This window comes from Bos mutus, chromosome 1 (assembly GCF_027580195.1).
Source record: "Bos mutus isolate GX-2022 chromosome 1, NWIPB_WYAK_1.1, whole genome shotgun sequence".
In the NCBI taxonomy this organism is placed as follows: Eukaryota; Metazoa; Chordata; class Mammalia; order Artiodactyla; family Bovidae; genus Bos; species Bos mutus.
In genome coordinates, this window is record NC_091617.1 from 147,361,525 (window position 1) to 147,386,929 (window position 25,405).

General features: G+C 46.1%; 1 protein-coding gene across 2 annotated transcripts in view; it reads right to left on the reverse strand.

Annotated features, from left to right (window-relative positions):
* Window positions 1-25,405, reverse strand: part of OXNAD1 (oxidoreductase NAD binding domain containing 1) — a 51,905-nt gene that overhangs the window by 13,713 nt on the left and 12,787 nt on the right. For both annotated transcript variants that reach the window (XM_070377115.1, XM_070377117.1), the window contains one exon: window positions 11,556-11,662. In XM_070377115.1, coding sequence (XP_070233216.1) covers window positions 11,556-11,662 — 107 coding nt within the window. The remainder of the gene's footprint in view (window positions 1-11,555; window positions 11,663-25,405) is intronic.

Genomic DNA, 25,405 nt, shown 5'->3' on the forward strand with positions numbered 1-25,405 from the left:
AAAGGAAAGGCAAATAAATTGACTACTGTTAATGCAATTTTTAAAGTGCAAGGTAAATACAAACTTTTGGCTAGAATGACTAAGAAAAAAGGAGAAAAAATATAATTACTAAAATCAAGAATGAAAGATGGGACATTATCACCAACTTCACCAAAAAAAAATTTTTTTTAAATTATAAAGGAATTCTATGAATAACTGTAAGACACAAAACTGGCTAACTCAGATGAAATGGATGCATTCCTAGAAAAACACGAACTACCAAACTGGACTCTAGAAGAATCAGAAAATCTGAACAGATCCATAATAAATGGACTGAATTAGTATAATTTAAAAATTTCCCACAAGGGTAAGTCCAGACGGCAGCAGAGGTTAACTCTGAAGAAGCTGAAGAAACATCTGAAGAAGAATTAATGCTTATCTTTCACACATACTTCCCCCCAAAACAGAAAAAAACACTTTCCACTTCACTCTACCATGTCAGTATTATTCTAATACTAAAGCCAGACAAAGATACCACTAAACTACAGATCAACATCCCTTATGAATACAGATGCAAAATTCTCAGGAATATTGATTCAACATATGAAAATCATCAATGAATTAAACCACTTAACACAATAAAGGACAAAATCCATGTGATCATCTCAACAGATGCAAAAATGGCATCTGACAAAATCCAACACCCTTACATAATAAATATACTCAACAAACCAGGAATAAATGGTAATTTCCTCAGCCTGATAAAGACAACTACAAAATATCTAATCATCAGATCAGATCAGATCAGTCGCTCAGTCGTGTCCGACTCCTTGCGACCCCATGAACCACAGCACGCCAGGCCTCCCTGTCCATCACCACCTCCAGGAGGTCACTGAGACTCACGTCCATCGAGTCAGTGATGCCATCCAGCCATCTCATCCTCTGTCATCCCCTTCTCCTCCTGCCCCCAATCCCTCCCAGCATCAGAGTCTTTTCCAATGAGTCAACTCTTCACATGAGATGGCCAAAGTACTGGAGTTTCAGCTTTAACATCATTCCTTCCAAAGAAATTCCAGGGCTGATGTCCTTCAGAATGGACTGGTTGGATCTCCTTGCAGTCCAAGGGACTCTCAAGAGTCTTCTCCAACACCACAGTTCAAAAGCATCAATTCTTCAGCGCTCAGCCTTCTTCACAGTCCAACTCTCACATCCATACATGACCACAGGAAAAACCATAGCCTTGACTAGACGAACCTTTGTTGGCAAAGTAATGTCTCTGCTTTTGAATATGCTGTCTAGGTTGATCATAACTTGCCTTCCAAGGAGTAAGCGTCTTTTAATTTCACGGCTGCAGTCACCATCTGCAGTGATTTTGGAGCCCAGAAAAAACAAAATCTGACACTGTTTCCACTGTTTCCCTATCCATTCCCCATGAAGTGGTGGGACCGGATGCCATGATCTTAGTTTTCTGAATGTTGAGCTTTAAGCCAACTCTTTCACTCTCTACTTTCATCAAGAGGCTTTTTAGTTCCTCTTCACTTTCTGCCATAAGGGTGGTGTCACCTGCATATCTGAGGTTATTGATATTTCTCCCGGCAATCTTGATTCCAGCTTGTGTTTCTTCCAGTCCAGCATTTCTCATGATGTACTCTGCTGCTGCTAAGCCGCTAAGTCACTTAAGTTGTGTCTGACTCTATGTGACCCCATAGACGGCATATGTTAAATAAACAGGGTGACAATATACAGCCTTGACGAACTCCTTTTCCTATTTGGAACCAGTCTGTTGTTCCATGTCCAGTTCTAGCTGTTGCTTCCTGACCTGCATACAAATTTCTCAAGAGGCAGATCAGGTGGTCTGGTATTCCCATCTCTTTCAGAATTTTCCACCGTTTATTGTGATCCACACAGTCAAAGGCTTTGGCATAGTCAATAAAGCAGAAATAGATGTTTTTCTGGAACTCTCTTGCTTTTTCGATGATCCAGCGGATGTTGGCAATTTGATCTCTGGCTCCTTTGCCTTTTCTAAAATCAGCCTGAACATCAGGAAGTTCACGGTTCACATATTGCTGAATGGCTTGGAGAATTTTGAGCATTACTTTACTAGCATGTGAGATGAGTGCAATTGTGTGGTAGTTTGAGCATTCTTTGGCATTGCCTTTCTTTGGGATTGGAATGAAAACTGACCTTTTCCAGTCCTGTGGCCACTGCTCAGTTTTCCAAATTTGCTGGCATATTGAGTGTAGCACTTTCACAGCATCATCTTTCAGGATTTGGAATAGCTCAACTGGAATTCCATCACCTCCACTAGCTTTGTTCGTAGTGATGCTTTCTAAGGCCCACTTGACTTCACATTCCAGGATGTCTGGCTCTAGGTCAGTGATCACACTATCGTGATTATCTGGGTCATGAAGATCTTTTTTGCACAGTTCTTCTGTGTATTCCTGCCACCTCTTCTTAATATCTTCTGCTTCTGTTAGGTCCATACCATTTCTGTCCTTTATCGAGCCCATCTTTGCATGAAATGTTCCTTTGGTATCTCTGATTTTCTTGAAGAGATCCCTAGTCTTTCCCATTCTGTTGTTTTCCTCTATTTCTTTGCATTGATCGCTGAGGAAGGCTTTCTTATCTCTTCTTGCTATTCTTTGGAACTCTGCATTCAGATATTTATATCTTTCCTTTTCTCCTTTGCTTTTTGCTTCTCTTCTTTTCACAGCTATTTGTAAGGCCTCCCCAGACAGCCATTTTGCTTTTTTGCATTTCTTTTCCATAGGAATGGTCTTGATCCCTGTCTCCTGTACAATGTCATGAACCTCCTTCCATAGTTCATCAGGCACTCTATCTATCAGATCTAGGCCCTTAAATCTATTTCTCACTTCCACTGTATAATCATAAGGGATTTGATTTAGGTCATACCTGAATGGTCTAGTGGTTTTCCCTACTTTCTTCAATTTCAGTCTGAATTTGGCAATAAGGAGTTCATGGTCTGAGCCACAGTCAGCTCCTGGTCTTGTTTTTGCTGACTGTATAGAGCTTCTCCATCTTTGGCTGCAAAGAATATAATCAATCTGATTTTGGTGTTGACCATCTGGTGATGTCCATGTACAGAGTCTTCTCTTGTGTTGTTGGAAGAGGGTGTTTCTTATGACCAGTGCATTTTCTTCGCTAAACTCTATCAGTCTTTGCCCTGCTTCATTCTGTATTCCAAAGCCAAATTTACCTGTTACTCCAGGTGTTTCTTGACTTCCTACTTTTGCATTCCAGTCCCCTATAATGAAAAGGACATCTTTTTTGGGTGTTAGTTCTAAAAGGTCTTGCAGGTCTTCATAGAACCATTCAACTTCAGCTTCTTCAGCATTACTGGTTGGAGCATAGACTTGGGTTACTGTGATATTGAAAGGTTTGCCTTGGAAACGAACAGAGATCACTCTGTCGTTTTTGAGATTGCATCCAAGTACTGCATTTTGTTGTACTCTTTTGTTGACCATGATGGCCACTCCATTTCTTCCCTGAAAGGCTGAAAATTCCCCACCTGAGAAGAGAAACAAGGCAAAGATGTCTGCTCTGACCAATTCTACTCAACTCTGTACCAGACATTCTAGCCAAGGCAATTAAGCAAGAAAATGAAATAAGAGGCATCCAGATTGAAGAGAAAGAAGTTGCAGATGACATAACATTATATATAGAAAATCCTAATGAATTTACTATAAATACAGGAGAACTAATAAACAACTTCAAATAAAGTTGCAGAATATAAAATTAATAATAAAAACCAACTGTATTTCTACCCAGTAGCAATGAACAATCTAAATGTGAAATTAAGAAAAAGTCCTATTTATAATAAAGTAATAAAATAATTGGGAATAAACTTCACAAAAGAAGTGTAAGACTTATACACTAAAAACTACATTACTGAAAAAAAATCAAAGAGATCTAAATAAACAGAAAGAAGATCTAAATAAACAGAAAGGCTTCTTATATTCATGGACTGGAAGACTTAATATTAAGATGGCAATAGTTCCCAAATTGATCTACAGATTTACTACAATACTTATCAAACCCTAGCTGGTCTCTTTGATAAGTTGATCATAAAACTGATATGAAATTCAAGGAGCCTAGAATCATCAGAATAATCTTTAAAAAGAAGAATAAATTTGGAGGATCCACACCTTCTGATTTCAAAATTGCTTTAAATCACAGTAATGATGACACTGTGGTACTGGTGTTGGGACAGGCAGGTGTCAATGGCAAAAGGCTGAGAATCAAAACATAAACTTCGTTTTACGGTCAACTGATTTTCAACAAGACTACCAGCACAATTTAATGCAAAAGAAGAGTCTTTTCAGTAAGTGGTGATGGTTTTAGAATGATCTATAAAGGAAACAGACTCTGAAAAAGAATAAACACACACACGCATATGACTGAATCACTTTGCTGTACACCAGAAACTAATACAACACTGAAAACCAACTATACTTCAATTAAAGAAAAAAGTGCTAGGACAAGTGAATAGTAACTGGAAAAGAATAAGGGTGGACCCCGACCTCGTACCATATACAAACATTAACTCTGGTTAGATCACAGACCTAAATATAAACAGTAAAGTTACAAACTCAGACTTACACAGGAGTAAGTCTTCACGGCCAGCTACTTAGAAATGACACTAAAACACAAAGGTCACAGAAAAACTGGAGAAACTAGACTGCGTAAGATGAAAAATTTTATGCCACACACTTATGTGTCGTACACACCATCCAGACAGTTAAAAGATGACCCTTGGAATGGGAGAAAATATTTTTGAATCATGTATCTAACCAGTAATTTGTATACAGAATATAGTAATAAAAAGAAAATTCAAAACATGGGTAAAGGGGGCTTCCCTGGTGGCTCTGTGGAAAAGGACCTGGTCTGGGAAGACCCCACAGGCCAAGGAGCAACTAAGCCTGCGTGTCACAACTCTGGGCCTGTGCTCTAGGGCCTGGGAGCCACAGCTCCTGAGCCCACACACCCTGGAGCCTGCGCTCCACAGCAAGAGAAGCCCCAGCAATGAGAAATGCACGCACCACACCTGGGAGCTCCTGCTCCCCAAAACTAGAGAGAAGTCCACACAGCAACAAAGACCCAGCACAGACAAATGAATAAATAAGTAAAATCACATTTCACAAGTGGGCAAAGGATTCGTACAAACATTTCTCCAAAGATGATACATAAATGGATAATAAGTACACGAAAAAATGCTCAACCTCATTTGTCATTCAGTTCAGTTCAGTTCAGTCGCTCAATTGTGTCCGACTCTTTGCGACTCCATGAATTGCAGCACGCCAGGCCTCCCTGTCTATCACCAACTCCCGGAGTTCACCCAGACTCACGTCCATCGAGTCAGTGATGCCATCCAGCCACCTCATCCTCTGTCGTCCCCTTCTCCTCCTGACCCCAATCCCTCCCAGCATCAGAGTCTTTTCCAATGAGTCAACTCTTCGCATGAGGTGGCCAAAGTACTGGAGTTTCAGCTTCAGCATCATTCCTTCCAAAGAAATCCCAGGGCTGATGTCCTTCAGAATGGACTGGTTGGACTTCCTTGCAGTCCAAGAGATTCTCAAGAGTCTTGTCCAACACCACAGTTCAAAAGCATCAATCCTTCGCGCTCAGCCTTCTTCACAGTCCAACTCTCACATCCATACATGACCACTGGAAACAGTGTCAGACTTTATTTTTTGGGGCTCCAAAATCACTGCAGATGGTGACTGCAGCCATGAAATTAAAAGACGCTTACTCCTTGGAAGGAAAGTTATGATCAACCTAGATAGCATATTGAAAAGCAGAGACATTACTTTGCCAACAAAGGTCCGTCTAGTCATATGTCATTAGGGAAATGCAAATCAAAATCACAATGAGCCATTAATGAATGTCACACTCACCTGGACAGATGGCTGATCAAAAAGACAATGGCAAGTGTCAGGATCTGGAGAAACTGGAACCTTTGTACATTGCTGATGGGAATGTAACATGGCCTTGCTACTTTAAAGAACAATTTGGCAGTGCCTGAAAATGTTAAGATGTGACCAGCAATTCTACTCTGAGGTATATACTAAAGAAAAAAGAAAATATATATCCACTTAAAAATATGCACACGAATGTTCATAGCAGCATTACTGATAACAGCCTGAAAGTTCCAAAACAAGCTAAATGTTCACCAATTGATGAATACGTAAACAAAGGCGGTACATTCACAGGATGGAATGAAGTACTGAAACATGCCACACTCAGATGAGCAGCGGAACTGCGTTAAGTGAAAGAAGTGACATTGCTCAGTCGTGTCCGACTCTTGTACCCCATGGACTGTAGCCTGCCAGGCTCCTCTGTCCATGGCATTTTCCAGGCAAGAGTACTGGAGTGGGTTGCCATTTCCTTCTCCAGGAGATCTTCCTGACCCACGAACTGAATCCGGGTCTCCCGCATTGTAGACAGAGGCTTTACCATCTGGGCCACCAGGGAAGTCAAAGAACTGAAAGAAGTGAAGGAAACTAGTCACAAAAAAAGACCACATACTACATAATTCCATTGACACAAAATGTCCAGAATAGGAAAATCCATAAAAGACAGGAACTAGAACAGTGGGTGCCTAAGGGTGAGGATGGGAAGTGAATGATATTCAGGGCAGAGTTTCTTTCTGGGATGATGAGAATATTCTGAAAGTTGACTGGCTGATCACCGTACAATTCTAGAATATACTGTGAATTCAATTCTGTGAATATACTAGAAATCACTGAACTGTACCCTTTGAATGGGTGAATTTTATGATACGTTTATCTTGATAAAAAGTTTCCTGAATGTGAAAAAGAAATCAACAAAAACTCTCTTGCTGGCATTTGACCACCTACACTGAATAGGCTGACGCAGCCTCCTAAATCCTGACAGTCTCATGTCGCCTTCTTCGCTCCTAAGCACGCTCCTAGAGTGGAGAACTCTTGTGAGTTTCAAGCCATCAATAACTGCACGCCACAAACTTTTTTGGGGTGAGAGTTCTAGAAAATGCAATAAATCTAGTCACATACCAAGGCAAGAGAAATTTACTACAAACCGAGACCACAGAAAATTCCCATCCCCATGTCCAGGAGACTCATCTATCCATAGAGCTGTTCCTCAGCCATCGAAGAAGGACAGACAGTATAATTAAAAAAGGCGACAATCATCCCCAATGTCCTCCCCTGATCTGATCTATGGCCTTAGAGGCTGTTCTCTTCTCAACTCTGGCCTTAGGTCCCTGGTCATTTTTCAGTCTTAGAAAACAAGTTCTGGGCAGGAAGGGCTCCAGAAAAGGTCCCCAGGTTATTTCTGCCCGTATTTACTTCCTTCTTTCCCATGAATGATTTCCCTTCCATTTCAGACAAGATACAAATTTTAAAAGACTATAGTTAACACTTACTAATACCGTTGCTATATGCTTTCAGAGAAGAGGTGAATGGCATTTCCATAGCGTCTGTGTTTAAAAAAAAATTAATCTCTGAGCTATTTTTGCTGCTTTATTTCCTGAACGATAGCACCCTCTGCTGCTTGACGTTGATAGAGACCTTTTTCTCCAGTAACTGAAGGGGAATCCCTCTTCTCTAGTAACTCTGGAAACCCTCCACCTTTAGGAAAAAGGACTCCTTCATGAAATGCTACAGAAGAACCTCATCTGAATAGGCCTAAGAAAATATGCACAATACATAGTTAGTAAAATATCTTTCCAAGAAAAAGTAAGTTTTAGACACACACACACACTCACGCACACACCCCTGTTAAAAATGCCGTCCTTTGCAGCGAGTACATGAAGAGCAGAGAGAAAGGGCCTGGTTCTGCAGCGAAGCACGCATGTCCACATCTAGGGTGACACCGGCAGCCCTGTCCCGCCACAGGGCCCAGCACACAGCAGGCACACGGGCCACAGCCGAGCAAACGCGCTTCCCCGAGATCCCCACTCTAAGCTGCCCGACTCAGCACACACGACAGACAGCCTCTGTCTGCCGACCATGCACAGGCACGGAGGCTGGTGCTGGCAGTAAAAATGCAAGTCTGTCTTGGCTCCCACCCTCACAAACCTCCCTAATGGGAGGAAGATTAACCTGATGGCTCAGCAGGTAAAGAATCTGCCTGAAATAGAGGGGACACAGAAGACCCCTTGGGTCTGACCCAATCCCTGGGTCAGGGAGATCCCCTAGAGGAGGAAACGGCAACCCACTCCAGTATTCTTGCCCGGAGAATGCCATGGACAGGGGAGCCTGGTATGCCACAGTTCAGAGGGTCACAGAGAGTCAGACGCGACTGAGCATTAGCGTGAAAGAATCCACTTGGGAGAGAGAAGGCGGCGTCACTTGAGATGCGTCTGGAAGCTCTCATGCTTTAGCGCAGACTCCTGCGTAGCTCTAACATGTGATCCTGATTTTATCAGGGAAATACTAAGACAGCTACCGCATTTTATTTTTTAAAAAAATCTGCTTGGGGGTGGGTGGGACATGCAGAGGGGAGGGGAGGGGAGGAAAAAGAAGTTAATTCCACCAGAGATGGAAGAATCAGGAAGGACTTCACAGAGGAGTCCTGAAAGACAGCGCTCATCAGACAGGCCGTGGAGGAGGACACCATCTGCAGGGAGACTCCCAGGAATGCGGCACCGCCTCCACGTGGGCCTGAGTCGGGGCTGCGGTGCTGCAGTGCTTACGTCTGCAGTGCAGCTGCCCCGCTGCAGGCGGGGGAGAGTCCTAGCTCTCTAACCTGGCTCCTCTCACCTCATTACCCCGAGCACTTTCAAGCATGAAATCCTGTTATCACATATGAAGTCAGAGACACAGCCTGCCCCACTCAGAAACGCGTCGCCTGCTCCCTGGTGTGTTCTGCCCACAGCCCGGGCGTGCAGCGGGCACCAGAGGCGTGTGCCTGCCCACTCCTAGCAGGCCGGCTGCTCTTCCCACAGCAGCCTCGGTGCACGGGAGGCTGGCGAGGAGCTCAGACTGTCCCCGGGACCTCAAAGACACTCCTCACAGAGGACCTCACCAGCACAGATGCTCTCTGACGGCCTGAGCAAAGCACTGGCTACAACAGACACCCAAAACAAACGCATAAAGTAAACATCAGGCACTGTGCCAAATGCCTGACATATCCTACAACACCGAAGTGTTACTCTTTCCTCTTCAAGGACATGGAAACCGAAGCCCAGAGCAAAAAGGAAGCCGCCCACCTTGCAGAGCCAGCAGGTGGGAAGGCAGAGCGGCAGGTGGGAAGGCAGAGTGGCAGACTGGGAGCGAGACCCAGCCCCTGGGATGGACCCGCCCACAGCACCGACACCCCGGGTACACTGAACCTGGCAGCCCCGGGCACTCATGGGCAGGGGGAGACTGTTGGGGCCGCGTCCAGCTCCATCCTCCCCCTCAGTCGCGGGAGCTCCAAGCATCCAGAGCAGGACTCCCCAGGGAGCTGCGTGCTAAGCTGTGAGCTCCTGGTGGGAGAAACCCAGAAGGTTCAATCCTGCTCGTGCGGGAAATGGGTCTGAAGGAGTTCTCCCTTTCTCTCTGGATGGGATGGTGTGAGATCTGAGAGCTGTCTCCCAGTACAGGAACCCCAGCAGCCAACAGCCCCGGAGGACCATGCCTGGTCTAGGCTGGGAGTGTCCACCCGAGGGTCAGGGCCCAAGGCCGCAGAGCATGCACTTGCACGCTCAGAGGCGGCTCTGCGCCTCCTCTTGGAGTGTGGCAGGCATTGGCGGGGGCCACCAGTCCAGAGTCCAGGGACGAGGGGTCACGGCCCAGCGGGCGCCCTCCCCCTGGCTCCAGCAGCTCTCCCTCCGACCACTCCAACCCCGTAAGCACACGGCAGCCCCCTCCTCTTTCCCCTCAAGTGCCACGTGGGGTGACGGGTGAGCCAACCATTTAAGAGAGCCTGCGAGCAAGCCACCCCAGCGACAGTGCCAACGGAGCAGTGCCCACCACCTTGGTAACCACCAAGTCACACGGCCACAGGGCTCACAGTGTCCAGAGCCACGCGGAGAGGCGGTGTTAAGGCAGCAGCCTTCTCAAGAAGACGGTCCAGATGCCAGGGACGAGGGACTGACTCGCCTGGCAGGGAAACACGGACCAGCTGGAGCTGACCCCCACCCCACGCCGCCCTCTGTCTGCCATGCACTGAATCAGCGCCCGCCTGGACGGGGCTACCAGAGCCATTCAGTGACACGGCATACGCGGCACCATGCTGAGGAGTCTTCCGCTGAGGCTCACGGGGAGACCCTATTTCTGTGCATATCGCTAGGAAATGATGACGTTTTCCTACCATGCTAGCACGCACACCGCGGGAGCAGCAGGATAACCAAGGCACAGGCTCTGTCATGGGGACACCGGGGTCAGAGTCGGCACCATTCCAAGCGGAAGGCACACAGATAACGGCGTGCACAGGGCACAAACGCCTCCCCAGAAGGGAAACGTGCAAAGACAGATCCTTATACTCGAAGTCCGCACTGTTCAACGCAATAACCGCTAAACCAGTTTTGAAGGGTAAAAACGTTGCCAACCCCCCCTCGAAACAGCCCAAATGCACTTAATATGTATCACTGAACATGTGCAAAGATTGCAGTAAATTGCTTCACAAGCGCAAATTATTGCAATCAGCATCTTGTTTTCTGGTTCTAAATTCAAAGCAAACTATTAACACAAGCCTGCTAACTCTTGCTATTATCACACATCCTCCTCCTAACAAAACCACATTTCCAGATGGACTGCCAAAATTAGTCAAGTGGCTCCTAAGAAAGACGACCAAGATTGACATGCCAGAAACTCATTTAGAAATGAAAGCTGGATTTAAATAAAGGAAACAGACACCCAAACACACCTTTCCTAAGCAAATACGGGTTGTGGTCTTTACTATCCAACTTCCACAGCTGCTCAGTGAGGCCCTTCGCGGGAACACTGGGACAGCTGGGCTGCTCCCGTGTCAGCATACTGACCAGCCCTCGGCCATGAGCGTGATGCGGGCTGGGTCCGATCGGGGGGGAGCGTCCTGCTAACAAATTCAGCAAAAGCTATTTCAACTCAACCCAGACAAGGCGTGAAGGTTGCAGAACTCAGGCGAGAGGGTGGGCACCTCGGTGACAAGACTGGTTGCCATAACCAGTTTCAGACTTCTGCGTTTACTAGCATTTGACATAAAGGCTGATTTTTTAGAAATGTATCCACCCCCAGCAACACATGAGTGAAGCAAAGGAGACGACTGCAGTGCATTCTATCGGCAGCCAGGCCTGCAGAACAGAATCAACTGTCAGATCTGTCGGGTCCGGACTACGACTAGCCGCTCTGTCTCCCTCTGGAAAACTCAAGGCAGCAACGTTCATCTATGGCTGAGAGGCTCCCGGGCTCAGAACCAAGGTGGGCCCTGAGGCTAGGAAAGGAATCAGGTTCTCCATGCCAGAAGAGGCTCAGGCTGAAGGGAGACACCCTAGAATTCCTCTTCCCGGGGAGAAATAGCAGTCACAGAAGTCCTTCCAAGAAGGAAAAAGCAGCTCTGGTGTCTGACATCACCTGGACCACACATGCTGAGGAAACAGAAGAGCCACTTACCACTGGCCGGCCTTAAAAGAAAAGTCTTTATCGGCGACAAGCAGGCGGAGCCTCTTCACCGATGGGGACTCGCTAGCCACTCCACACACCTTGGCTGCCGAAACGACCTGGAACCAAAAGATGATGCTGGCTGAGGTTAGGGGCACTCAACTCAGAAACAAACTCGCTTTCTAGTAACTGCATTTTTTTTTTTTTTTTACTCTACAAAGATGTGGTTTTCAAAAACTGCAAAACAAGGTAAAGCATATTTTGCTTCAGAATTCTGCCTACCACCAGATGAACAACTTTCAATTATTTTGGGAGACTTGCTATCATACTCACTGAATTTTATTCTGCGTATAAAAACTGTCTCTTACGGGGACTGTTTAACAAGTGCATGTTTGCCGAGTGTGCAGCGTGCACCAGCACCAGGCTGGGGGCTCTGAAAAGAGCGGTCCCCCCGCCAGCCCCGTGAGGCCCTGCCTGCAGCCTGACTGCTCCGGAGCAAGCACACTACCGAGCGCCACGGTCAGCCGCAAGCCTGTGTTTGTCCTGAGCCTGCCTAAGTCCAAGTCACGCTGACTTCAGAAATGAAAAGCAAACACTTAGAGACTTTGTGTTGAGCAATTCCGAACAGGAAACTGTGTCTCTGTTGACTCTAACAACAGACAACGAATTGGATGTGCACTCCCTGTGTCTTTGTTTTCTGCATTTATCTTTTCCAGTTCATTTTTATTGTATTTTACAAGATATAAACGGTTCACAACCTTCAAACAGCAATGAAAACAGCCTTTTGCTACAGGTCGCTGGAGAAGCACTGTTTTAAATGACGTGTCTGATCTTCAGAAAACTCTAAAAAGGCCTGAGTCAGGCCCTCTTCAGTCCAGTGTCATCCATGCCCCACATTCCTCAAGCTCCACATGGTTCTACTTCCAACACCTGTTTCTTCCGCCTTTGGGTCTCTCCTCCTCCCAGAGCTGGGACTTCTTCACAACAGGAGAGAGAAGACAGTAAGGCTCCCCGCCTCCTACTGCTTTGGGCTCCACTTCTGGCAGCAAATCCCACCAGAAGCCGGCGTCCAAATACAGACTTTCTGCCTGTGTTACCTGTTCCACTCCACCAGGGGGGGCCCCGGGGCTTGGTCAAGGTCAGGGGGCCTCTCCTCCTAATGAGAGTTTCAGTTCAGTCGCTCTGTCGTGTCCGACTCTTTGCGACCTCATGGACCGCAGCACACCAGGCCTCCCTGTCCATCACCAACTCCTGGAGTTCACCCAAACTCATGTCCATCGAGTCAGTGGCGCCATCCAACCATCTCATCCTGTCGTCCCCTTCTCCCGTCTTCAACCTTTCCCAGCATCAGGGTCTTTTCCAATGAGTCGGTTCTTCACATCAGGTGGCCAAAGTATTGGAGTTTCAGCTTCAACATCAGTCCTTCCAACGAATGTGAGCTCATCCAGCCCCTTTTCTCCAGTAGGACCAAGTCCAGTCAAATGAGCAGTGGGAGACAACTCCTAAAATTCCACAGGAAAGCTCCAGATGCTGGTGGTCTCCCTGACCGCAAAGCACCTCTGAAAACGTGCTGGCTCTCTCGTGCTCCCGTAAAGCCCCGCCACTGAGGACCTTTCTTGGCGTTCTCACCAGCCCTCTCTCCTGTCCCTGAGAGCACGTCGGGTCGGCTCTGCCCTGCGGAGCCTCTGCCTGCACCTGTGACCCCGGCCCCACCCACCTTGCTGAAAGGCTGCCTCACTCAGCTCCCACCAGCCTTCCCCCACATCCAGCCTGCCCCCAGACCCCCCAACTCATCAGACATGATGCCCGATGCTAGCAGCCCGTCCTCAGCAGCTCAGCCAACAAGAGGAAGCAGCAGAGGATGGCTGTTTGCAGCCAGGGTCCCACAGCCACAGTGCAGCTGCCGTAGCCTGGCTCCACCACGGGCCAGCCGTGTGAGCCCGGGCGCGTGTGTGAGCCCAGCCTCTCAGCTCGGTGACAGGAACAGCGTTCATGCAAAGCCTGTGTGAGTAACACTGCTGCCCCGAGTAACTGCTCAGCAAGCATTTACTGCAGCTCACTACACTAATGGTGACGAGCCCACCAGTACGAATCTGCTATCACAACGCAATCTTACACTCGATCCGTGCACCACTGCACAGGTCACATCATCACTGCCACCACCCAGGGCCTCCAGACTGAGCACCCAACCCCAGGGGGCGGTTCTCATGGGCAGCAAGCACGGTGGCCTTGGAACCACAGTTTCCACGTTATTTTGCTAGAACCAACTTAAAAGCCATACTGTCTTTATTTTGGAAATCCAGCCTTTAACCCCAGAATCTACTGATAATCTTCTATCCAACAAAACCTTCCCTGCCCCCGTGACGTTCTCGGTGCCCATGGTCACCGGGCTGCTGCCTCCTGTGACTTCCCCCAGGGCTAGGGGGCATCTTCTCCGACAACCAAACTCAACGCCCCGCCTCAGTTCTCAGCCTCCCTGATCTCTCTGAATCGGACACTTACGACTTCCTCTGCACATCCCGAGGCCTCCCCCTTGCCTGGGACATGGGACACGGAACTCCCCCCCGTCCCCCCTGCCTCCCTGACCTGGCCCCCCCCTTCTCTGCTCCTCCCCCCACTCCTCACCAGGAGCCTCACCCCTGCTCGCTCTCCACCTCGGGGTCAAGGCCCTCAAGCGCTCCCAAAGCTACTGTCCCTTCACCCCAAAGCGGCATTCCTTTTCTGCCAACTGCCAGCTCACAGCTACACTCTCTGTGACGACAGCCAACATCTGAGGGGCATTTAGTTCAGGTGCACTCCAGGTTCTGAGGTAGATGTTTAATGTACATTAATTCATGCAGCTAATACAGCTAACCATATTCCCCCCCAAGAGACAGGACTATTACCCTCCATTCTGCAGAAGAGCAAACAGGAAGGTTGGGTGATGTGCTCACGATCACTCGGGCATGGGTGAGCCCAGAGTCACACCCAGGTCTGCCTGGCCCTTGACCGCCTGAGAGCTCTGTCCCGAAGGCAAAGGCACTGACACGCACGACTGAACCCACCACGCTCCTTCCTTCCACAACCCTTCTGGAGCCCGAGGCCAAGGTGGAGAAGGCTGTGCCTCACTCAGGGGCCCTGCCAAAGCAGCCACGTCCTGCGCTGGGGCTTCCGTTCTGGGCCCACCGAGGACTTAGCATGTCAAACCCACACTGGGCACGGCACACACAGCCTGGCTCGTCCCTCATGCCGGAGCCAGCTCCGTGTGCTCCCCTCACGCCTCCTCCCCTGGCTCACCCACCACCACCCTGAGCCAGGAATCCCACTCTTCTCGCTTGAATTTCTGTTGTTTCCGCCTGTCTATCCTACTTAGCACGTTTTATGTAAATAGAAATATTCATGAACATATCTTTTCCACACACAAACCAAAAGCCTCCTGCAGGTAGGAGACAGAACCGACATCTAGATCAACTCCCCACCTTAAGCACAGAGCTAAATGCATAGTTGAGAGTCAGTAAATATCTGCAGAATGGATCAAAACTCTAACTCAAAGTGACCTAAAATTGGTTTCTAAAACAAAGGTTAGTAGAAATTCAGGAGCTTTTTATGGTCAAAACAGAAAGGAAAAAAGGAGGTGGGAGACCATTAAAGAAAGCCTGGCCTAGTTCATATTCAAAACACAGAAGAGGGCAGGGAAGACGGGATTTTTTCAGTGGGATAGGACTCTTCGTTTGCCACACGCTCTAAACATCTTATTACAAAGACAAATAGCAACGATCATCAGAGGACTCTCCATTACATTACTACTCTCGATATTTTTTTTAGGTTTACTAAAAAGAAACATTTGTTTTCATTATTTTCTTTCAGTATAATAATTCGTGAAAACACAGCAAGAGCTCGATTATTTCACCTGTAACAGTGGGCTTCTGTCAGATTCATTAAAATCTAGGTAAGTGCAAGCTTTAAACACAGCCCAAAGAGTCACCTGGTGGCAGGGAAGTGACATTCACAGTCATGGGGCGGGGGGGAGGGCACAGAGAACCTGAGCTGAAACACAAGCTTGCTCCGTCAGCAGACGCTAGACCATGTAAAATACCAGCAGCAACCGTCTGCCAAAGTCCAAATAAAGAATTCAGTGAAGAAGGGAAAGAAGTTACACCTCCTATTGGAAAGGTCCACTTTTCATTTGGATAGCCTTCACGAAAACGTTCCCAGATGCTTTTTGCCTACTTATATTACCAAAGAAGGCAACATTCCTGTGGCGATTAGTCTAAATAATCTGGGCAAAAATGCAAACTGCCTTGCACAATCCCCGATTTTTAAAGACATGTCTCCCTCTTAACGTTTTATTTTCTTAATACAAATACTGTTCACTATATACAGATTCCTGGCGAGGTAGAGTGAAAAACACTAGCAAAATCTTCTTGAAGGCCACATCATTTTTATTCTGAAAACGATTTCATGATATTAAGATCTGTAGTCATGGCTCTGGTTATATGCTACTCTTTCTCTACTTTTAGTGAAAAGGGAAAACATGATGGAGGAACTGTATGTTTTAACATGTGTACTTGTTCTTATACTCAATGAATCAGAAGATTCTGCAACTGAAACCTCAACCAGCCACGTCCTAAGTTAAAACACATGGCAGGAAATGAAGTTCCCATAAAACAGCCCTTTTGCTGTTCAACAAAATCACAATACATCTGCCCGCTCCCAGTAGCACACGCTTTTCATGCTTTGACGGAGTCAGCACCTACAAGGAAATGCCATCCTACTGACTGAAAGGTTCTGTGGATGGTGTTTTGAGGTTCCTGCTGCTACAGAAGTCTCTGCAGGAAACGGGCCTTTCTCTGGGAAGCCCGGCTGCCTTCCCCCATCCACGCCCATCCATTCTTTTGCTGGCTTAAAAACTGAGACCAAGCTAGGACTGGAGACAACCTGAAACAAAAACACAGCCGGGGCACAGAGCACTTCAGGGCTGAAGGAACACTTAGTCGCTGTCAAGGATAGTGCTTACACACAAGGACACCAAGGCCCAGAGACATGATTTCAGCTGAGGCCGGAGCAACCTGATGAGTAGGAATCTGATGACAAGAGGCGGGTTTTATGAAGTCAATCACTGGCGCGCAAAGAGCGCACCCTCTGCCACCTGCACAACCCCTGCAGTGGCTGAGCCACCAGCACCGCGGCCTGGTGTGAGTGCGCACTCGCCTGCTCCTCCTAAAGACTCGGCCGCCCACCCAGACCGAGTCTGCTCTCTGCCCCTCAAGCCTCCCCTCTCTCAGGCAGCACCCTCTCCTCCCTCGTCTCCATGACAACACATGCGCACAGGAGGAGACCGCCAGGGCCCACACACAGAGTTTACCAGGCACTGCGTGCACAGTAACTGACTCGACGGTCACAACAGCCCTAAGGAGTGAGTATCACTGACATCCCCACTTTGCACGTGAGAAGACTGAGGTCCTAGAGCCGCTGAGCGGCAAAGCTGAGATCTGAATCCAGGCACGTGACTACTGTGCTCTGCTGCTTTTCAAAACACAATACACAAAACAAGCTTCTCCCTTCATCGAGCTGTTACCCATGTCCCTGCTCCCATCCACATAAAAAACTGAAGCGTGGTCTATGGTCCTGGCTCCACTTTCTTATTTCCCACTCGACTCCCCTCCACAGCCTGGCAGGCATTCACACTCAGCAATGCATGGAAGGTGGCCACTCCGGCCGCCCACCACCACCGCAGGACGCCCAGCGCTGGCCACTCAGAATCCACGTGGCTGCCGCGCCCTCCAGGAAGCGCTCTTCTCGCCGGCTTCACCCACACCTGCTCATCACCCTCCCGCCCCATTTCCTCCACTGGCCCGTCCTCTTCCGCTTGACCGCTGGATGTGGGCGCATCCCAGGCGGAGTCCCGCAAGCCCACCCCCCACCTCTCCACGAGGCTTACACTGTTCATCTCCAGCCGCAAACTCCAATCTCACACATTCAACTGCAGACTTCAGTTTCCATTTCAAACAACATAATCTGACACAGAACGCTTTTATCTCTCAACGTTTCTCTCTTTTTCACTATGGAAAACTTCAAGCACATACAAAACCAGTAAAAACAGCATAATCTCCATGTGGATTCAATGGATGACGTGAGCTGACAAAGCTCATGGCTGATCTCATCTCACCTGTAACTCCATCCACCTTCCACCTCCCACCCCAGGTTATCCCCAAACAGAGCCCTTTATTCCTTCCTCCAAACTTGTTCTTCTGTTTTAACAAGTATGTGCTACCTTCATCATCTTCCCCGATTATCCAAACCCCAAAGCTAGAAGTCTCTGGCTCTCCCGCCCTCTTCTCTGTGTACACCCCCACCCACCTGTGAATCCCATCAACCCCACCCCACTCCCCACCACCCTGCTCTAAGCCACCATCATCTCTTCCAGGACTAAGTCGTGTCTGACTCTGGGACCTCATGGACTGCAGCTGGTCAGGTTCCTCTGTTCATGGAATTCGCAAGAATACTGGAGGGGGTTGCCATTTCCTTCTCCAGGAGACGTTCCAGACCCAGGGATTGAACCTAGGTCTCCTGCATTGCAGGCAGATTCTTTACCGTCTGAGCCATCAAGGAAGCCCTCCAGTAGCCTCCAACTTGGTGTCAAAGCACAACAAAAGCAAAACAAAACCTCTGCAGGCCAGAAGAGCGTGGCATGATACACAACATTTAAAGTGACGACAGGGAAAACCTATGACCGTGAACACCCAGCAAGGCTCTCCTTTAGATCTGACAGAGAAATCAAAAGCTCTACAGATAAGCAAAAGCTAAAAGAATTCAGCACCACCAGACTGGCTTTACAACAAATACTAAAGGAACTTCTCTAAGCGGAAAAGCAAAGGCTACAACTGAAAACAAGAAAGTGAAGGAACGGGAAGGCTCACTGGTAAAGACAAACGTATAGTAAAGGGAGGGAAAGCCTACACACGAACAGGGCCTCAAAACCAGTCATCACGAGGAGAGGCGAGTACACGTACATGGCATTTGAAATGCATTTGTAATAAGAGACCAGCAACTTAAAACCATCATATACATACACATACAGACTGCTATATCAAACCCCGACAACTGCAACTGAAAAATCTATAAGAAAAAGGAATCCAAACACAACATTAAAGATAGTCATCATATCACAGAAGAACAAAAGAGCAGCAAAGGAAGAAAAAAATATCTACAAAAACAGATCAAAAACAATGAACAAAATGGCAATAAAGTAAGTCCCCCACATACGAACCTTCAAGGTGTTAACTTTCAAACATGCAACACGCATTCACATGTCCAATCACGTGAGTTCACATCTCTGTAAAAGTTATCTATAAAAGCTGGATGCCTAGGTTAACTCTGTTGGACTTACAAATTGGACTTATGAACGCACTCCCAGAACGCAACTCATTCACATGTAGAAGACTGACTGTAAGAACATATATAAATGATAATCCTCTTATATGTAAATGAATTAAATGCTTCAACCAAAAGACACAGACTGGCTGAATGGATACAAAAACAAGACCCATATATATGCTGTCTACAAGAGACCTGATTCAGATCTAGTGACACACACAGACTGAAAGTGAAGGGATGGAAAGAGAGATTCTGTGCAAATGGAAATCAAAAGAAAGCTGGAGTAGCAATACTCGTATCAGACAAAATGGACTTTAAAATAAAGACTGTTAGAAGAGATAAAGAAGGACACTCTGATCTTTGATCAAAGCTGTCCACTTTGAAGGACAAAATGATCAAAGAACCAATCCAAGAAGAAGATGTAACAATTGTAAACATGTGTGCCCAGCACAGGAAGCACCTCCATATATAAGGCAAATGTTAACAACAAGTGAGAATTGACAGTAACGCCATAATAGTTACATCAATGAACAGATCATCCAGACAGAATAAAAGAACACAGCCCTTAAATGCCACATTAGATCAGATGGACGTAAGTGGTATTTATAGAGCATTCCATCTGAAAGTAGCAAGATTCAAATGTACATGGAACACTCTCCGGGACAGCTCACATGCGAGGCCACAGAGCAAGCCTCAGTAAACGTAAGAGAACTGAAATCATATCAAGTAATTTTTCCAACCACAACATTATGAGATTAGAAATCAATTACAAGCAAAAAAACTGCAAAAAACATAAACACGTGGAGACTAAACAATAAGCTACTAAACAACCAATGAGTCACTGAAGATGTCAAAGAGGAGATTAAAAAATACCTAAGAACAAATGCAAATGAAAACACAGCCATCCAAAACCTATGGGATGCAGCGAAAGCAGTTCTAAGAGATAAGTTTATAGCAATACAAGCTTACCCGAGGAATCAGAAAACTCACAAATAATCTAACCTTACATCTACAGCAACTAGAGAAAGAAGTCAAACAAAACCCAAAGTTAGTAGAAAGAAAGAAGTCATGAAGATTGGTGCAGAAATGAAATAGAGACAAAGAAAATACAACAATCAATAAAACTAAAAGCTGATTTCCTGAAAAGATAAACAAAATTGATAAACCTTTAGCAAGACTCATCAAGAAAAAAAGGGAGAGGACCTAAATCAATAAAATTAGAAATGTAAAATAAGTTACTACTGACATCACAGAAAAGACAAAGGACCATAAGAGACTACTACAAAAAACTATATGCTAATAAAATGGACAACCCGGAAGAAATGGAAAAATTCTTAGAAAGATATAATTCCCCAAAAGTGAACCAGGAAGAGAGAGAAAATATGAACAAATCAATTACAAGTACTGAAATTGAAACTGTGATTTAAAAAGTCCCAACAAATAAAACTCCAGGACCAGATGGCTTCACGGGCGAATTCTATCAAATACTTAGAGAAGAGTTAACATCAATCCTTCTGAAACTATTCCAAAATAATTGCAAAGGAAGGAATACTTCCAAACTCATTCTATAAGGCCACCATCACCCTGATTTCAAAACTAGACACAAATACCACAAAAAGAAGAAAATTACAGGCCAGCATCCCTGATGAAAATAGATGCAAAAATTCTCAACATAATACTAGCAAACTGAATCCAACAATACATTAAAAGAATCACACACCACGACCAAGTGGGATTTATCCCAAGGATGCAAGAATTTTTTAACACATCATTGACAAGAGGCGTAGTAATACGTCTTCTGTTACCCAAATGTTATTGACCACCGTGTTTCAATATTCACTTACATAACAAATCACTGGCTACAAGCATCAATTTCTGCAAAAACCCCCTGATCAATGTTTTAATATCCATTAATCAATCAGTGTGACATACCACATGAACAAACTGGAGAATAAAAACCATAGGACTATTTCAATAAATGCAGAAAAAGCTTTTGGTAAAATTAACCATCCATTTATGATAAAAAGTCTCCAGAAAGTGGGCTTACAGGGAACCCACCTCAACATAATAAAGGTCACATACGACAAACCCACAACTAACATCATACTCAACAGTGAAATGAAAGCATTTCCTCTAAAACTGGTAACAATACTAAGAGGTCCACTCTTGCCACTTTTATCCAACATACTTCTGGAAGGCCCAGTCACTGCAGTCAGAGGGGGAAAGGGAGAGGCGGGGCTGGTCCGTATTGGAAAAGAAGACAGACTGTTGCTGTTTGCAGATGACATTACACTATACATGCTGCTGCTGCTGCTGCTGCTCAGTCGCTTCAGTCGTGTCCGACTCTGTGCGACCCCATAGACAGCAGCCCACCAGGCTCCCCCGTCCCTGGGATTCTCCAGGCAAGAACACTGGAGTGGGTTGCCATTTCCTTCTCCAATGCAGGAAAGTGAAAAGGGAAAGTGAAGTCGCTCAGTCATGTCCGACTCTTCGCGACCCCATGGACTGCAGCCCACCAGGCTCCTCCATCCATGGGATTTTCCAGGCGAGAGTACTGGAGTGGGGTGCCAATGCCTTCTCATAGAAAACCCTAAAGATGCCACCAGAGAACTTCCAGAGTTCATCAGTGAGTTAAGTCAGGTAGTAGATACAAAATCAGTACAAGAAGTCTGCTGCGTCCCTATACACTAACCATCAAAGGTCAGAGAGAAAGGGAACAGCCACAGTCACAATCACATCAAAAAGAATAAAATACCGAGGAATAAACCTACAGGGGACGACAGAGGATGAGATGGCTGGATGGCGTCACTGACTCGATGGACCTGAGTCTGAGTGAACTCCGGGAGTCGGTGATGGACAGGGAGGCCTGGCGTGCTGCGACTCATGGGTCGCAAAGAGTTGTACACGACTGAGTGACTGAACTGACTGAAACCTACCTGAGGAGACAGAAGACTTGTACTCAGAAAACTATGAGATGCTGATGAAAGAAATCAAAGATAAAAATATACCACGTTCTTGGGTTGGAAAAATCAGTATTGTCAAAATGACTATACTAACCAATGCAATCTACAGATTCAGTGCAATCCCTATCAAATTATCAAAGGCATTTTTCACAGAACCAGAACAAAACAATGTTTTAATTTGTATGGAAACACAAAAGACCCTGAAGAGCCAACAATCTTCAGGAAGTAAAGTATAGCTGGAGAAATCAGACTCACGATTTCAGACTATACTACAAAGTTACAGTCATCAAGAGTAGGGTACTGGCATAAAAACAAACACATAAATCAACAGGACAGGATTGAAAGCCCCAAAATAACCCCATGGACCTATAGTCAATTAATCTACGATGGAGGCAAAAATACACAATGGAGAAAAGATGGTCTCTTCAATAAGTGGTGCTTGAAAAACTGGACAGCTACAGGTAAAAAAATTAAATTAAAATGTTCCCTAAGACCACACACAAAAATAAACTCAAAATGAATCAGAGACTTAAAAGTAAGACTGGACACTATAACTCCTAGAGGAAAATATATGCAGGACACTCTTTGACATAAATTATAGCAGTATCTTATTGGATCCATCTCCTAGAGTAATAGAAATAAAAACAAAAATGAACAAATGTGGCCTAATTAAACTTAAAAGCTTTTGCAAAGCAAAGGAAACCATAAACAAAATGTAAAGACAACCTACAGAATGGGAGAAAAAATTTGTAAACAATGCAACCAACAAAGGATTAATCCCCAAAATATACAAACAGACTACACAGCTCAAATCAAAAATCAAACAGCCCAATCAAAAACCAGGCAGGAGATATAAACAGACACTGCTCCAGAGAAGATACACAGATGGCTAACAAACACGTGAAAAGATGCTCAGCGATGCTCATTACTAGAAAAACGCAAATCAAAACTACGAGGGACTTCTCTGGTGGTTCCAATGGTAATCTGCCTTTCAATGCAAGGGACACAGGTTTCATCCCTGGCCATGCAACCCAATATTTACAGCAGTCAAGACACGGCAGCAACCTAAATGTCCATCGACGGGTGAATGGACAAAGATTTGGTACATATATATACAATACATGTGTGTGTGTGTGTGTGTGTGTGTGTGTGTGTGTGTATCTAATGGAATATTACTCAGCCATAAAAAAGAATGAAAAATGCCATTTAGAGCAACATGGATAGACCTAGAGATTATCATATGAACTGAAGCCAGAGAGAGAAAAATACAAGTATCACATGGTATCAGTTATATGTGGAATCTAAAAAAAAGGATACAAATGAACTTATTTACAAAACAGAAAGAGACTCACAGAAATAGAAAATACTCATGGTTACCAAAGGGAGAGGGGCAGGAATAAGTTAGGAATTAGGGATTAAGATATACATACTATGCTATGCTATGCTAAGTCACTTCAGTCATGTCCGACTCTGTGTGACCCCATAGACGGCAGCCCACCAGGCTCCCCAGTCCCTGGGATTCTCCAGGCAAGAACACTGGAGTGGGTTGCCATTTCTTTCTCCAATGCATGAAAGTGAAAAGTGAAAGTGAAGTCGCTCAGTCGTGTCCGACTCTTAGCGACCCCATGGACTGCAGCCTACCAGGCTCCTCCGTCCATGGGATTTTCCAGGCAAGTGTGCTGGAGTGGGGTGCCATTGCCTTCTCCGATATACATACTACTATATATAAAATAGATAATCAACAAGGACCTACCATATAGCACAGGGAACTATACTCAATATTTTGTAATAACTTATGAGTGACGAATCTGAAAAGACACACACACATATATAAGTGTGTATGTATATAACTGAATCACTGTGCTGTACGTCTGAAACTAACATAATACTGTCAATCAATTATACTTTGATAAAAATAAACTTAATTTTTAAAAAACGAAAGAAAGGGAGGGAGGGAGAAAAAGGATTAGTGCATTAGAATTAATCAGCTGCACAGAATCAGTTTCTTCTGACTACTGAGTATCTGAGATGAGGAACCTTATCTATAGTTTTCAACACTGCAGCCCCAGGACCTAGCCTAGCGTCTGGTATATTTCTTAAAGAAAACATAAGAATTAGTAAGTTTAAAATTCTTTCATTACCAGAATCTCCCAGTAATTGATGAAAAGGTCTTGCTCAGAGGGCCAGCCCTCTATAGAGGCCAAGCAGCGAGTGACTTCTGGGGTGAAAGCTTAGTCTTGCGTGAATAATCCTTACTGCATTGCAGTATCTCTACTCTTATCTCCTTGACATCTCTAAGGTTACCCAGACTGCTTACACTGGATCCTTAAGAGGAGAAAACGTGAACCTGAGTTCAGAGCTCAGCTCCCTGCATCAGCAGGACTCTCTAGGCCCCAGGTAAGAGGTATTACGGTCACGGGATAGCCATTCAGGGACTCCTGCAGAGGGAACCCCGTGAGTACAGAAAGGATGCTCCTGGTGGGGTGAGGGCCCCGTTCTGGACGCAGGGTCCCAGGGACCAGGAATCAGATGTGGGGCTTCCCTCTGGCCCCAGGCTCTGCCCCCTGTGCTGAAGAGGCAGGGGCCACGCTACCCTTAGGCTGCCTCCCCAGCTGGAGCTGACGGGAAATGACACGTGGGGAGTTCTGTGAAGTGCTCTCGCCAAACGGCAGGGCCAGCAGATGAGGTAAGGAGGACGCGATCCGGTCAGGCCTGAGGAGGCAGTGGTGCCCACGCATCCGAGTTGAGGGCCTGCTCTACGGCAGGGGGCTGCCCTCTGGGGGTGTGGGCGAGGCCCTGGTCACCTCACACCATGGAGGTCACGGCTCCCAACACCCCCAGGCTTTACCCAGCCCTCAGCCCCCAGCTTCTGCTCTCCTTCTGTGCAGAGGAGTGGAGAGGAGAGGAGGTGCCGCTGGAAAAAATCTGCCCCATCTCCCTGAAAGCGATGCCACAACTGGAATTGCCCCACAAATCTCTGACTTCCGGGCATTGAAACTCTCAGCTGTTCAATCACACCAACGGAGCTTACACTGACTTTCTGTCAAGTTTTCTTCAACTTGGCTCAAAATAACCTCTCACAAGTCTCAGCAGTTTTGTCCTGGCAAATTCTGAAATGCTACTCTAATTGAGGGATTGGCAAACTACATTCAAAATACGGGCCAAATCCGGGTGTCCTGGTAAATACCGTCTCACTGGAAAGCAGCCCCACCGATGTGTGCACATGCTGCCTAGGGCCATCCTCATGACAAAGGCAGAGTTCTGCAGCTGTAACTAAGACAGCTCGGCCCTGGGAGCCTGAACACTCACTCTCTGGCTCTTTAAGGAAAGGCTGCCAAACTCAACTCTGATTCCACCTGCCTCAAAATACAACAGAAAAAAGTACAGTCCAAGCCTGCTACATAAACTGGCTTTTTCTTCAAAACTGGCAAGGCTTTACTTTTCAAAAAGGAATTCTAACATGTTGGGGGCCAGAGTGAGGTACTCCGCCCATGGCAAAGGTCATGAGGAAGGAGGCTCGACATACGCAAAGGCGGGATTGAG